Source organism: Podarcis pityusensis (genome assembly GCF_964106645.2).
Source record: "Podarcis pityusensis genome assembly, chromosome: 9".
Lineage (NCBI taxonomy): Eukaryota > Metazoa > Chordata > Lepidosauria > Squamata > Lacertidae > Podarcis > Podarcis pityusensis.
Genome location: NC_138034.1, coordinates 27,511,402 through 27,524,041, shown reverse-complemented (window position 1 = coordinate 27,524,041; position 12,640 = coordinate 27,511,402). Strand labels below are relative to the sequence as shown.

At 38.6% G+C, this 12,640-nt stretch overlaps 1 protein-coding gene across 1 annotated transcript in view; it reads left to right on the top strand.

Annotated features, from left to right (window-relative positions):
* TENM3 (teneurin transmembrane protein 3) overlaps positions 1-12,640 on the top strand; it is a 974,114-nt gene that overhangs the window by 653,357 nt on the left and 308,117 nt on the right. The window contains exon 9 of the mRNA XM_081021657.1: positions 5,197-5,499. Coding sequence (XP_080877783.1) covers positions 5,268-5,499 — 232 coding nt within the window. The 5' untranslated portion in view covers positions 5,197-5,267. The remainder of the gene's footprint in view (positions 1-5,196; positions 5,500-12,640) is intronic.

The following is a 12,640-nucleotide window of genomic DNA, read 5'->3' as shown; positions in this document are numbered from 1 at the left end:
TACTTCTGTTCCTAAGACTATTTTGACTTCTGATTACTTAATTTACCACTTTAAAGTTTTATAGATCTCTTCCTATATAAAGCAGGAAGACACTGGCAACAGAGCAGCATAAATACACACCACAAAGTTCAGTTCCAATATATTTTGCTCATTATTTGCTCAAATACATTTTGAAGTTGTCAATATTCATCTGTCAGTAATTTATCTGTATAAATTTACAGTATCTGCTTCTATTGCTTTTGAAAAAGATTTTCAATTTCAAAATGAGTGTTGGAAGTGATCAGTGGCTTAATACATTATTACCCAAGTGAGCAGAGACATGACATTTATCACTACATTTAGAACAGATTCCTGCAGTAGCAAAAAAATTCCATGAGCAGAACAGCCTGAAATAAGCAAGTTGCCTTGTGATGTGTTTATAGGCAAACTCTATATCAGTAAATAGAGCTGTAGAAAAAAAATAGACCGAGGTTTCTAAAGAGATCTGAAACTTTGTACTTATCCATTAATATAATTACTGGAGTTACCTTACCTTTTAAAGCTAGCTTGGTTGTGCTTGGGATTAGGAGCAGAGCAATCAGACTTCATCCTAATTTAGTATAATGGAAGTTTTAAGTATCTTTCAATATTTTGGGTGGCGAAAGTCCAGTGGTTGAATACTTACATATTCCTATATATTTACATATTCTTACTCCTGAGCAGGTCCATAGCTGGTCAGTGTCTAGGTAGGAGGCCCGATGGGAACCACACATACACCACCTTGCGTTCCATGATGGAAGAAACATGTGACATAAAAGTATAAAGAAATAAACATCATTTTATTATCTATTTTTTTAAAAAACAAAACAAAACACATTTTCAGTTATTGACCCATTTTGGCCCATTACTTTTTTATTATGCATTGTAAATTGAATATGCATGGAATTTTAATCTCTAAAATGACTCCACGTGTGCAGTCTCATCTTCTTGTTCTGTCACTGTGATTGCAGTTCCAGATATACGGTATGTGCAGAAGCCTGCTCCTAAGCATGTATAGTTCCCAGCTAGATATAGAAGTTCACACAGTTGATATAAAGATAGCTGTGTGTGTCTTTGTGTGTGTGTTAAAAAAAGAATTTAAAAAATGCTGAAGAAACATCCTCTGACACAGTATTCATGTGTATGAAATGGTCCCCTCAGATCATGACTATAGATGAAACATTTAATCTTCGGAAATATTATTCTGAATTAAGCATTTCATAGCGCATCATTTACCTGGCTATTTTAGTCACTGCTATTTTTCTATAAAAAGAGGTGCCGGAACTTTCCACAAACACCTCCCTTGTTCTCTCATACTGGCAATGGCGCCCACCAGAGAGGTGCCGGAACTGAGTTCCTATCAAGAGCTATCAATAATACCTATCAATAATATTTCCTAGATGGCTTACAATATAAAAAGAAACATCATACATTGTTTCAAAATACAGTTAAAACTACAAAGATCAATGAAAATAACTACCAAACAATTTATGTTGTGCTGTTATTTCATTAATTATGTAGAACCTGTTTAGTAATCTTTACACTTCTTTGCATGTGAGAGCAATAGATAGGAAAAATCTGTAATGAAGTATTTTAATGTTGTCATGTTTTTTTAAAAATGATTTAAATTGTTGAAGTCGTTAGTTATGCAATTTTGTTGGGGGGGTTTCACTTATCTTATGAAGATAGCCAAAGCATTTTGGTAACTCCCATTAGAACATGCTCCTCATGATAGAGATAAGAAAGAAAATGAAAACATACTAAAGTTTGACCAAAGTTTGTTGGCACTTAAATTCACTTACCTTTCAGGTACTTTTTGGCATAAAAAATGATCATAAAGTTATAACCTCAGTTCTAAAAGTTGCATGTTATTTGTCATTGGTTTGCTCTGTAGAGAAGCTACTTTGATTTCTTGATCGGAGAAAAAGGGCCTTCAATTTGAAGAAGTTCATAGTATGACAAGGTGAAAATGTCATGCAATAATGAGACAGCGTTGTGGTATTGAAAGTATTTTTTTAAAGCCAACAGTTTCAAGAAACTCCACACTAAAACGCCAGAAGCACATTTTATTTTTCTTGACCTCCTTTGCTGATTGACAGTCTCTAAGTTTCAACATTAAATACCCTTCTAAATTTAGCAGAAATTCATGCTTTGTAGTTCAACTCCTCTTTTGCAGCTTTCTAGAGGAGTGTTTGTACCGTAGTACACTGCAGAAAGCTTTTTACTATCAGACTGCCTGCCTTTCTAAATATATATTGGATGTTTGTCTTTCCACATGGAAAAGCACTCGGTTGGTTTTCTTTTCCAGGGGCAAATTTTCTACAGAGTAATTCTGTGAATTCTTAATTTACATACAGGTATACAGCGGTACCTCGGGTTAAGAACTTAATTCATTCTGGAGGTCCATTCCCACTGCCGCCCTGCCGCCGGAGCACGATTTCTGTTCTCATCCTGAAGCAAAGTTCTTAACCCGAGGTACTATTTCTGGGTTAGCGGAGTCTGTAACCTGAAGCGCCTGTAACCCGAGATACCCGAGGTACAGTACATGATTTAGGGACACGGTGGCGCTGTGGTCTAAACCACTGAGCCTAGGGCTTGCTGATCAGAAGGTCGATGGTTCAGATCCCCACAACGGGGTGAGCTCGTTTTTCAGTCCCAGCTCCTGCCCACCTAGCAGTTCGAAAACACGCCAAAGTGCAAGTAGATAAATAGGTACTGCTCCGGCGGGAAGGTAAACGGCATTTCCGTGCACTGCTCTGGTTCAACAGAAGTGGCTTAGTCATGCTGGCCACATAACCCAGAAGCTGTCTGCGGACAAACGCCGGCTCCCTCAGCCTATAGAGCGAGATGAGCGCACAACCCCAGAGCCGTCCATGACTGGGCCTAACGGTCAGGGGTCCCTTTACCTTTACCTTTATACATGATTTGCTTTTTGTCCTTCTGTCTGTCACACATTTGCCTCCCCCCCCCCCAAAAAAATTAGACATGTTAAGCAATGCTAGGAACATAATCAGCTTCTAATTTAAACCATATGAAACAGGATGGGTGGGGGCTCCAGACACCTTCTTATTTGTTTGGGAAGGAAAATTCCCAGATGCCACCCACTACTCTCATCATCCCCTACATTGTTTTGTAGGGGAAAGGAAGATATCTGAGAAGTGAAAACGTGTAATGGTCTGAAATGATTCTATTGATTGTAGCCTCCACATATCTCCCTTAAAAGGATTTTTAAAGGTATGGTTTCATACCTTCAGTTTCCTACTGCAAGATCACAATATGGGTAGCACTGGAAAAATGGATGGCAAGGGAAAAGAGCCTAGAATGGATGCATTTAGAAGCAGCAGTGAGCTTTGATGAGGAAGGAAGCTTATTGGAAACCGAGCTAGCTGAGCTGGGATGCTGAAACAATAATGGATGGAAGGAGCAGGAATACAAACCTTGTTTCTCAGAGAAGGATGACCACTTTCAACAATTAAATTCAGGACAAACATGGATACTGATGGTGAAAATATGGGAATAATATAGAAGTTGTATTAAAGATATTGGTGTTGGCAGGCTTTTCATCCCCTGGTATCAGTGCAGTTCCTTCTGGAGCAGTGCACATTTTCGATAAAAAGAAATATCATACATGTTCTATCAGAGTAGTACACTGATAAGCACTGGAAATACTTTTGTATTAATACATAGGAGTTGACATTCGGGCAAGAGGTCTACACCTTCCGACATGAAGAGAAAATGCTGCTTCTTACTAGTTTTGAAATTTAACAAAATTATTTTTGTGTAACAAAATTCTTAGAAGGGTATTTCGGTATTCACAATATGTATATATAAAACCTGAGATTCATACAGGAAAGCATTTCAGCCCTCTAGAATAGTTTTGATAAGACAAGATGATGAAAGACCTGTTCCTTTTAGAATTCTGAATCACAATATGATCGCAAATTAAATAAATGCTCCAAATCAGTTTAAGGGAGATGACTGATTAATTTGTTTGAAAGAAAATTCTCTGAAGGCAATAAGTGAGCGGAAAGAAAGGAATTTTAGATTTCTTTTGTTGGACAGGAAAGAAGCACAGCTTGATATTGCGTAGTGATGAATTCTGTATTTCAGTGTAATATTCTTTTGCATAGGAACTGGCACATTCCATTGCTCAAGCTTTGTATTTTAATTAAGTGGCATATTTCAAATATCTAATACTGAAAGGAGCACTGAGGAAAAAGATATCATTAGGTTCTGCCTCCTGAAGACAAAAGGTGGGTGGGAGAAATGGCATGTTACTACAAAAAATAGCAGCCCTGTTCATGAGCTACCATCAGGTATTTAAGTTCTCAGAGGTTTTTTTATGCCTCAAGGCAAAATAGTGGCACAGTCATTTGTGCAAAACCCATTTCATAAATTTTTAAATCTACAATAAATTATTATTGTGTCATAGAAATTGCTTTCTACCTGTTGAGTGAAAATTCACATAATTGCTTTCTCTGTTATATTCATATATGTTTCTGTGCATAGGTGCCAGCTCCTAGGGTCCAGGGCACTTTCAGCCCCCTCATTGTTTTTTGGGTGAGATCCCCCTATCAAATGTCGTGCAGTGGGTGCACACCTTGCTCAAGGCTTTCAAACACAATCTTCCCTGCATGAGGAAGTTTACAAAGGGCTGTTTGAAAGTGCTCTGCTTGCTTTCAAAGTTGCAACAAATCACTGTGATGCCAGGTGATTGACAGGTGGGCATTGCCACCCACCTGTCAACTTTGGCCTGCAAGGGGTAGTGAAGATAAAGTTCTGGTGTTCTGGCCAGAAAACATTTCCCACCCCTGATGTATTCGCTTGTTGGCATTAAGAGGGCATACCAGCAATTTGTGGTAGATTATACCCAGATAATACAAACCTATGTGTGTTTACTTGGAAACAAGTTGTACTTATTCAGTGGGAATAACTCCCTAGTTTAGGATTGTGGGTTTCATGCTGTAATTTTCTTTATTGGCCAAGATCTCTCAGCTAAGATATCAGTCATCCTGTTAAATAATTACCTTTTGTTGGTCTGTCTCAAACACAGTTCAATTACTGCTAAAAGTCAGCTTTATGTAGTAGTTTTGCTCCTGTTACTTACATACCTGATTATGCATGTATAGTATTATACAAATATATAAATTATATATTATCTGTTTAATCCTTTTACAGGTGGACTTAAATTGAATGTAGATCAGAATTTCAAATAATCTGGCCTGATGTGCATACAGAAGGAATGAAGCATGGATGTGAAAGAACGCAGACCTTATTGCTCCCTGACAAAGGGCAGAAGAGACAAAGAACGGCGTTACACAAATTCTTCAACAGAAAATGATGAGTGCAGAGTTCCTACACAGAAGTCCTACAGCTCAAGTGAAACTTTGAAAGCTTTTGATCATGATTCCTCCAGATTGCTGTATGGAAACCGGGTAAAAGACTTGGTCCACCGGGAGTCAGATGAGTATAGCAGACAAGGTAGGCATACTATTCTTAAGCAGTTAACAGATATATTTGTATACCAGTATGCAGAATTCATACTTTAGGTGATCCCTTAATGCCAGTCTTATAAATGGTTCAGGAATGTTTGAAAATTCTCTCACAATACTATTGCATTTGCTTTACACTCCTTTAACAAATGGCAGGGGATTTAGACATGATCATTACTTTAAAAAAATGCTCTGATTTAATCTCTAAGGTTTGCTGAGAATGTCCTCTTTCCTATGTATATTCCAAATCAAATACAACAAAGACATTTGTTGGAACATTTGTGAGATTCTTATGTTGTGGGTTAGAAGTACTGATGCAATGTACTCAGTCCCTGAAAGCAACAAGCAGCACGGGCTTCAGCCTTGGTTCCTTGCCAGCCCACACAGCTGGTAGGACAACTGCAGAACTATTTTGACTTGCCATATTGTTGTGGAGCTGTTCTAAGGAAACAAAGTTCCTGTCTTTTCCAGTTCATTTTTAACACTGCCACTTGTGAGGTTTAAGCACCTTTACAGGAACATATATATATATATATATATATATATATAGGTATAGGTAAAGGTAAAGGTACCCCTGCCCGTACGGGCCAGTCGTGTCCGACTCTAGGGTTGTGCGCTCATCTCACTTAAGAGGCCGGGAGCCAACGCTGTCCGCAGACACTTCCGGGTCACGTGGCCAGCGTGACGAAGCTGCTCTGGCGAGCCAGCACCAGCGCAGCACACGGAAACGCCGTTTACCTTCCCGGTACCTATTTATCTACTTGCACTTAGGGGTGCTTTTGAACTGCTAGGTGGGCAGGAGCTGGGACCGAAAGAGGGGAGCTCACCCCGCTGCGGGGATTCGAACCGCCGACCATACGATCGGCAAGTCCTAGGCACTGAGGTTTTACCCACAGCGCCACCCGCGCCATATATATATATATATATATATATATATATATATATGAATGAGCAAATGGGACTCGTCAACCTGTGAAGGTAGCCCATCTAGGAGAAGGAAAACTCTAATCCTAAACCTCTGCTGCCTTGTGGGATATCTTCGAGAGAAGGAAAGGCTAAGGAGTAAGCCATGCGCTATCCAGAGTGGAGTCCCTAAGATGGTTGGATAGTCCCTTGTAAGCCTCCTTCTGGCAACTCCTACATCCAAGCTGATGCCAAATATATTGCTCTGTTTTCCTTTGGAGCACATCAGCAAGGCCAAGGGGGTATCTTCTTGTCTGGGCAGCCCAGAGCCTCCATACACACTGCCCGGGCTTCCTTCCCAGGGAGGTCACTTGGGTACTGTTAGTGCAGCAGTTTGACTTTACCCCTAGAAGTACCTTCCATTGTCTCTTGAGACAGGTGGGTCCCAACAGCAGGAACATTGACAGGCTGTGAAAAAAAGCACCTTGCGACTGCTTCATTATTACAGAAGTACTTTCCTCAGAAGATTTACTGAAATATGAACTTCAACGTCTTTGGTTCAGGTTCTGTCATAAATCAGTATGGATAAACCAGGGCTAGGGAAGCTGTGGCAATACAGATGTAATTTGCTGACATACAGTTGAAATACTGAGTGATTTTGGTCTTATAAAGCAATGCATAACTAGACTTGGAAGACGGCTTCAACAGAACGTATGTAAAACTTGAAATTGTCATTCTTCAGGATATTCCTGGCCTTTAGATAAATGATTTTAGAGTCTAATTAGGATTGATGTGGCATTACCTGAGGGTACTTTCAGATGCTTCCATTGTAGCCTGGCTCTATCTGCAATACTGCAGTGCTGTTCACTTCAGGAGGCATATAAGCATGGCAAGTTCTAGTAAATTACCACCATTCCCTTGGATGGTGTTCAGCTAATCCACGTTATTTTCTGGTCAGCCAGAGGCAACTTGATCAGGACAGAGCAGAATGTCAGAACTGCTTTTGAAAAAGGACTTGCACCACTTCTCTCTATAATAAGGATAAGAATTAAATTTGTATAATTAAGCTTTCCTCTTCAAAGGATATACAGTCATACCTCGGGTTACAGATGCTTCAGGTTGCGTTTTTTTGGGTTACGGACCCGCCGAAACCTGGAAGTACCAGAATGGGTTACTTCCGGGTTTCGGCGGTCACACATGCGCAGAAGCGCTAAATTGCACTTTGTGCATGCACAGAAGCTCCAAATTGCAACCTGCTCACGCACAGATGCGCCGCTGCGGGTTGCAAACACTGCAGGTTGCAAACGTGCATCCCGCATGGATCACATTCGCAACCTGAGCATCCACTGTAAATATTGGAATTGCCTTGAATTATTTTACTGAATTATTGATTCATTAATTTTAAACTAATGTAAGAATATAAGGGCTCCTAGATTAGGCCAATGGACCACCTAGACCAGAATCCTCTTCTCACAGTGGCCAGCCAGATGCTTGTGGGAAACCAGCAAGCTGGATTCAAGCACAATAACACTCTCCCATCATTTAATTTCCAGCAACTAGTATTCAGAAGCACTGTAAATTCAGAAGCAATTATAAATAGTTGCATTTTATTTTTAAAGAAAATTTGTGAGCTACTGTTGTATATTAATTTTCAAGGTGGCATACAGTTGAAAGTACAAAACAATACATTAACAGTCAAGAAGTAAAATAATATAAAATTACTATGTTGTACAATTGTACTATGACTATTCTGCGCACCACTGAACCATTAAAGAAGCCTTAAACTAGTTGTTGAATATGCTAGAATGCCTGGACAAATTAAAAAATATATTTGCTGGCATCACAAAGAAATCAGAATGGGCTTCCAGGAAAGCTTTTTCTGGGCAGGGCATTCAAAATTAGAGACACCACGGCTGAAAATATGCTTTCTCTAACCACCAACCTGAAATGTTGGTGCGACTTAGTGAGGGTTTCCAAGAGTATAGAGTTTGGTCATGTTCATGTGGTGAAAGGGAATCTTTCAGACAGCTGGTGTAGTTTATTTATATGTTGTTTTTCCACGATTACCAATGTCTAAAGCATCTCACAATAAGCATTACAGTAATCAAAATGCAAAACAATATTTGAAAAACAAATAATTACAATTATATGAAAATCAGAATTAAGAGTAAAATATAAATAGCTAACTTTTGTTATTTGTAGTTGCTAGTGCTGTTTTTGCTGCTTTTTCAGTGGCCACAGAAGCCACAGCAGCCAGATTTTAAATAATTTCGTTATCTTCTCACCAGCTCATCTCCTCCAAAAGGGAAAAGCTGGGGAGGTGCAATGATGTTACCCCCCTCCCTGCCCAATGTATTCTGGTTTGGTGCTAAACTATGGAGAGCTCTATAGGTAACTGTGCAGCATTTTGAATTTTAACTGGAAACTATCATTGCTTTATAACAGCTGGTGATAGATGCTCTCTGTAGTTAGTCACAGTAAACTAGGTGCTACATTTGGTGGGAGCTGACCTTTCTGATAAATCTTCAAAGGCACCCTCCTATACAACACATTACATTGGTACAGTGTAGAGATAATTGGGGCATGGACAGCAGACCATACTATCTGTGTCTGGGAGAGGCTGCAGGAGGCACACCGATCTTTGCATAACTGGTGAAAAGTACAGCTTACCATGGATGACACTTGGGCAACCAGTGACAACACTGGATCTCTCAGCAGACGCCAACAATATGCAACCCCATCTAGCATTGTTCTTTATTCAAATAACCACCTACTAACTACCCTTTTATCTAGACTGAGCTTCAGTTTATTGACACTATACTATCCATTACTCATCCCAAAATTAAAGGAAATTAAAAAGGAAATTTGTATGCAGCGTGGATTGCTGTTTTGAGCAAGTTCAGAAAAACCATGTATCTATAGATCTTCTATTGCTTTTCTTAATCAGACCCATATGTGCATTTGTAGTGCTGGATTATAATGTGTGCTTAAATAATTAATAGGGGTATTAGTGTAATATGGTAGAGAGTACTTATTTTTTCTTACTGTACCATGTTCTTCACAAAAGTGTATAATTCCTTTAGCTACCAGTCAGCCAGTATACATGGGGTTTTGGTAGCTGAACTTGGAGTGAAATGGCAGTTCTAGGAGTATTATCTATAGTGGCATATGGGTCTATCCAGTTTATTTGTTGGTCTTTTAAAAGCATTTGGTCTGGCCTATTGGCTTCTTTTAATGCTTGCTGTTTTAGCAGCTGTGATTACTACTGGTAGCTTTGAGAAAGTTCAGATTACCCTTGGCATGCTTAGATAATGACAGGGTCAAGGTGCATATTTTAATAAACATAAAAGTATAAATCATTCTAGCATTTGAAGATTAACCTCTTTACATTGGGTCTTCTTCAGAAAGAGATTGCATTTGGTATATTGCAAAGAAACAAAGTACGCTGATATGGCAATAAGTAAATGTAATAATTTTTACGTTAATATACAATCAGTTGGAGCTGTTGCATTTAGGTCCTGCTTTTGGGCTTCCTGCCGGTTGGTCACCAGAAGAAATAGGCCTTTGGTCTGAGCCTGCAAGGCTCTTCTTCTATTCTAATTAAATACTTCTTTACATCACACAATGTAGTATGATTTTTTTTTAAAAAAATTTAAAGTATCCAAGGTGCCGCAGTACCTTGTCTGCCGGTCAAATAAAAGCTGAAGTAGGCAACTGATGAACTTCTGTTTGCATAGTATCTGATTCTGGGTGGAAATTTGGCACTATGATATCATTACTTAAAGCTCCTTTTTGTAGTGTATACGAGCTTGTTTATTTTTTTACAAAAAGTTTTAAAGATAGATGTGATGATGATAAAGAAATGTAAATTACTTTCTACTATCTAAGTGTGTAAATACAATGTTCTGCTATCAAGGATAAATTATGCAAATTGATTTGCATTAATGCAATTTTATTTTGCATATTTATGATAATTCCAATATTTGAATTTTCATAGAATTTACATTGAAGTTACAGGACAGCTAACTGCAAACCCAGTGCCATGTATTTGAAAACAAGCTTCCATTGCTGTATTTTACCTACCCTGTTCCAAATCATAATTTTAAAAAAAAAATCACTGAACTATAAGACTGTCTTTTTAAGGACTGCAAAAATCAAAAACATTAATCAGAACTTCAGTGTTTAATTAATGTGAATCCAAAGTTTATTACTTTTTAAATATTAGCTACTCAACATGAATCATCGGGAGAGCTATATGATTAATCTTATTCAGTTGCTATAAATGTCAACTGCAGCATGAAAAGATTTAAATTACCATGGTTTTCTTTCTTTTAAACTTTAAATGGCTGTATTTAAACACACCACTTAAACAAATCTGTCTTATCATTCTTACATACCCAATGTATATGTCCCACCTTCTTTTAAAGATTTACAGGCTGATCTCAACCACTACTTGAAAGCAAGCCCTTTTGAATTCCTACTTCCTTTGTAAGAACATTTAGGCTTACAGGCGTAAAGGCTTTTTGACTGTAAGGCTGAAGATTTGGCAAGAAACAGAAAAAAGAATAAAATGGAAAATAAAATTGTCTTCCGTTGGTTTAATTCAAAACCACAAAACGCCAGCCAAAGCAGAAGGGCCTTACTTTATGAAGATACTCAAATGCTGTGATGAGCAACTCTCCTGAGGAAGTTTCATAACTGTGGGACAGTCAGCAGCAATCTCTATATGTTGTTGAAACTTTCAAGAAAGCAACCTTTGTGAATTTTAGTGACAGTTATAAGGGTATGCCATTTGTCACTCTTTTTTTTGCTTGAAAGACCATGGAACACCAAAGCAATTCCCGAAATTCATGATCCTCCCCCCCCAACTGAAGCCAAACTTTTGTTCTAGTTTTGTGCCTTTTGGTGCTGCAAACCCTGCATTTTGTGCCACCTCGCAAAATTTACCCCTGGTAAATTCTCTACCAAATGCAGTTTCTGCAACAGTCTTAAAAGGCTTTAATCTAACTTTGAGGTAAAGAAAGGCATTAATAAAAGTAACTAGTTCTTAAAGCTTTCCCACCAGATAGATTGTGAATGTATTCATATCACCACTGCAACCTGGTTTGCCAAGCATTATGACCAAGGGAACTGGACTTACTATGACAGGTGTCTTCAAAAGCCCCAGGTTACAATGCCTGCCAGCCATCCTTGCCTTAGTCTTGTTAGGATACATTTTCAGTTGTCTTTTTCATAGCCATTCCTTGATGCCCTCAGATACTATGTAAAATAACAGAGACTCCATAATGTGCAGTGGTGTGTTTGATTCTGTTTATTGAAGGCTCACTACTACCCTTTGCAATCCTAACATTAACGTGTATAAACAGACCAAAGCAGGTTTATTTGATCTGAATTAAAGTCGTAAGGAAAACATGAACATGACTGAGATGAATTGGTGCTTTCTTTTAAACTTAAAAGTATGGGCTTTTTAGAACTGTGTAGCTAGTAGGATAACTCTGGTACCAACCAACTGACTGCTGTCACCTTCAGCCTGCATACCAACAAATTTCTTATTCCTGCTGTAAAGAGTTTACAAAATGGGGGGGGAAAGATAAAAGTGGGTTAGACTGCTTTTCATCTTCAAAGCGTTTTGGAAAAATAATCTAATTAATCCTCAGTACACCCCTGTGAGTTAGGCACCTAAGTATTTGAAAAAGAAACAGAGTTTGAGGTTTTGTTTCTAAGGGCAATTTTATAGGAGGCTTACATTGCTAAAGCAACTTCTGCAGTTATATTTTCCATATCTATATATCATACATCCTTCGGCTAGTGTTAGCACATGATAATCCTAGTTATCTGGCATCCAAGGCAGCATTTTTGCTGTTGCAGAAGATAGGAGAGGGCTTCCAGTTCTTTGGTACATGTTATGCTACTGCTGTATGAGGCAGCTCATGCTATAGTATAGAGGCAAGACTGAACAAAACAAGAGAAATAATCTCATCAGATGCCGCCAAGGAACCAAAGGTACTGAGACAGAAGCAGAAAGGAGGTAGCAACACAACGACCCTTAACAAGTTGGAGAACCGGGCCAAAGCTGACAAAATAAAGTTAAAACGTTAGGAGGGTTAAATTCAACAGTAAAAATTACGCTGAGAAAAAATGAAAAAGGGAAAAGATGGAGTAATTAGAATATGCAACAGTAAGGTAAAGGTAAAAGGACCCCTGACCATTAGGTCCAGTCGTGACCG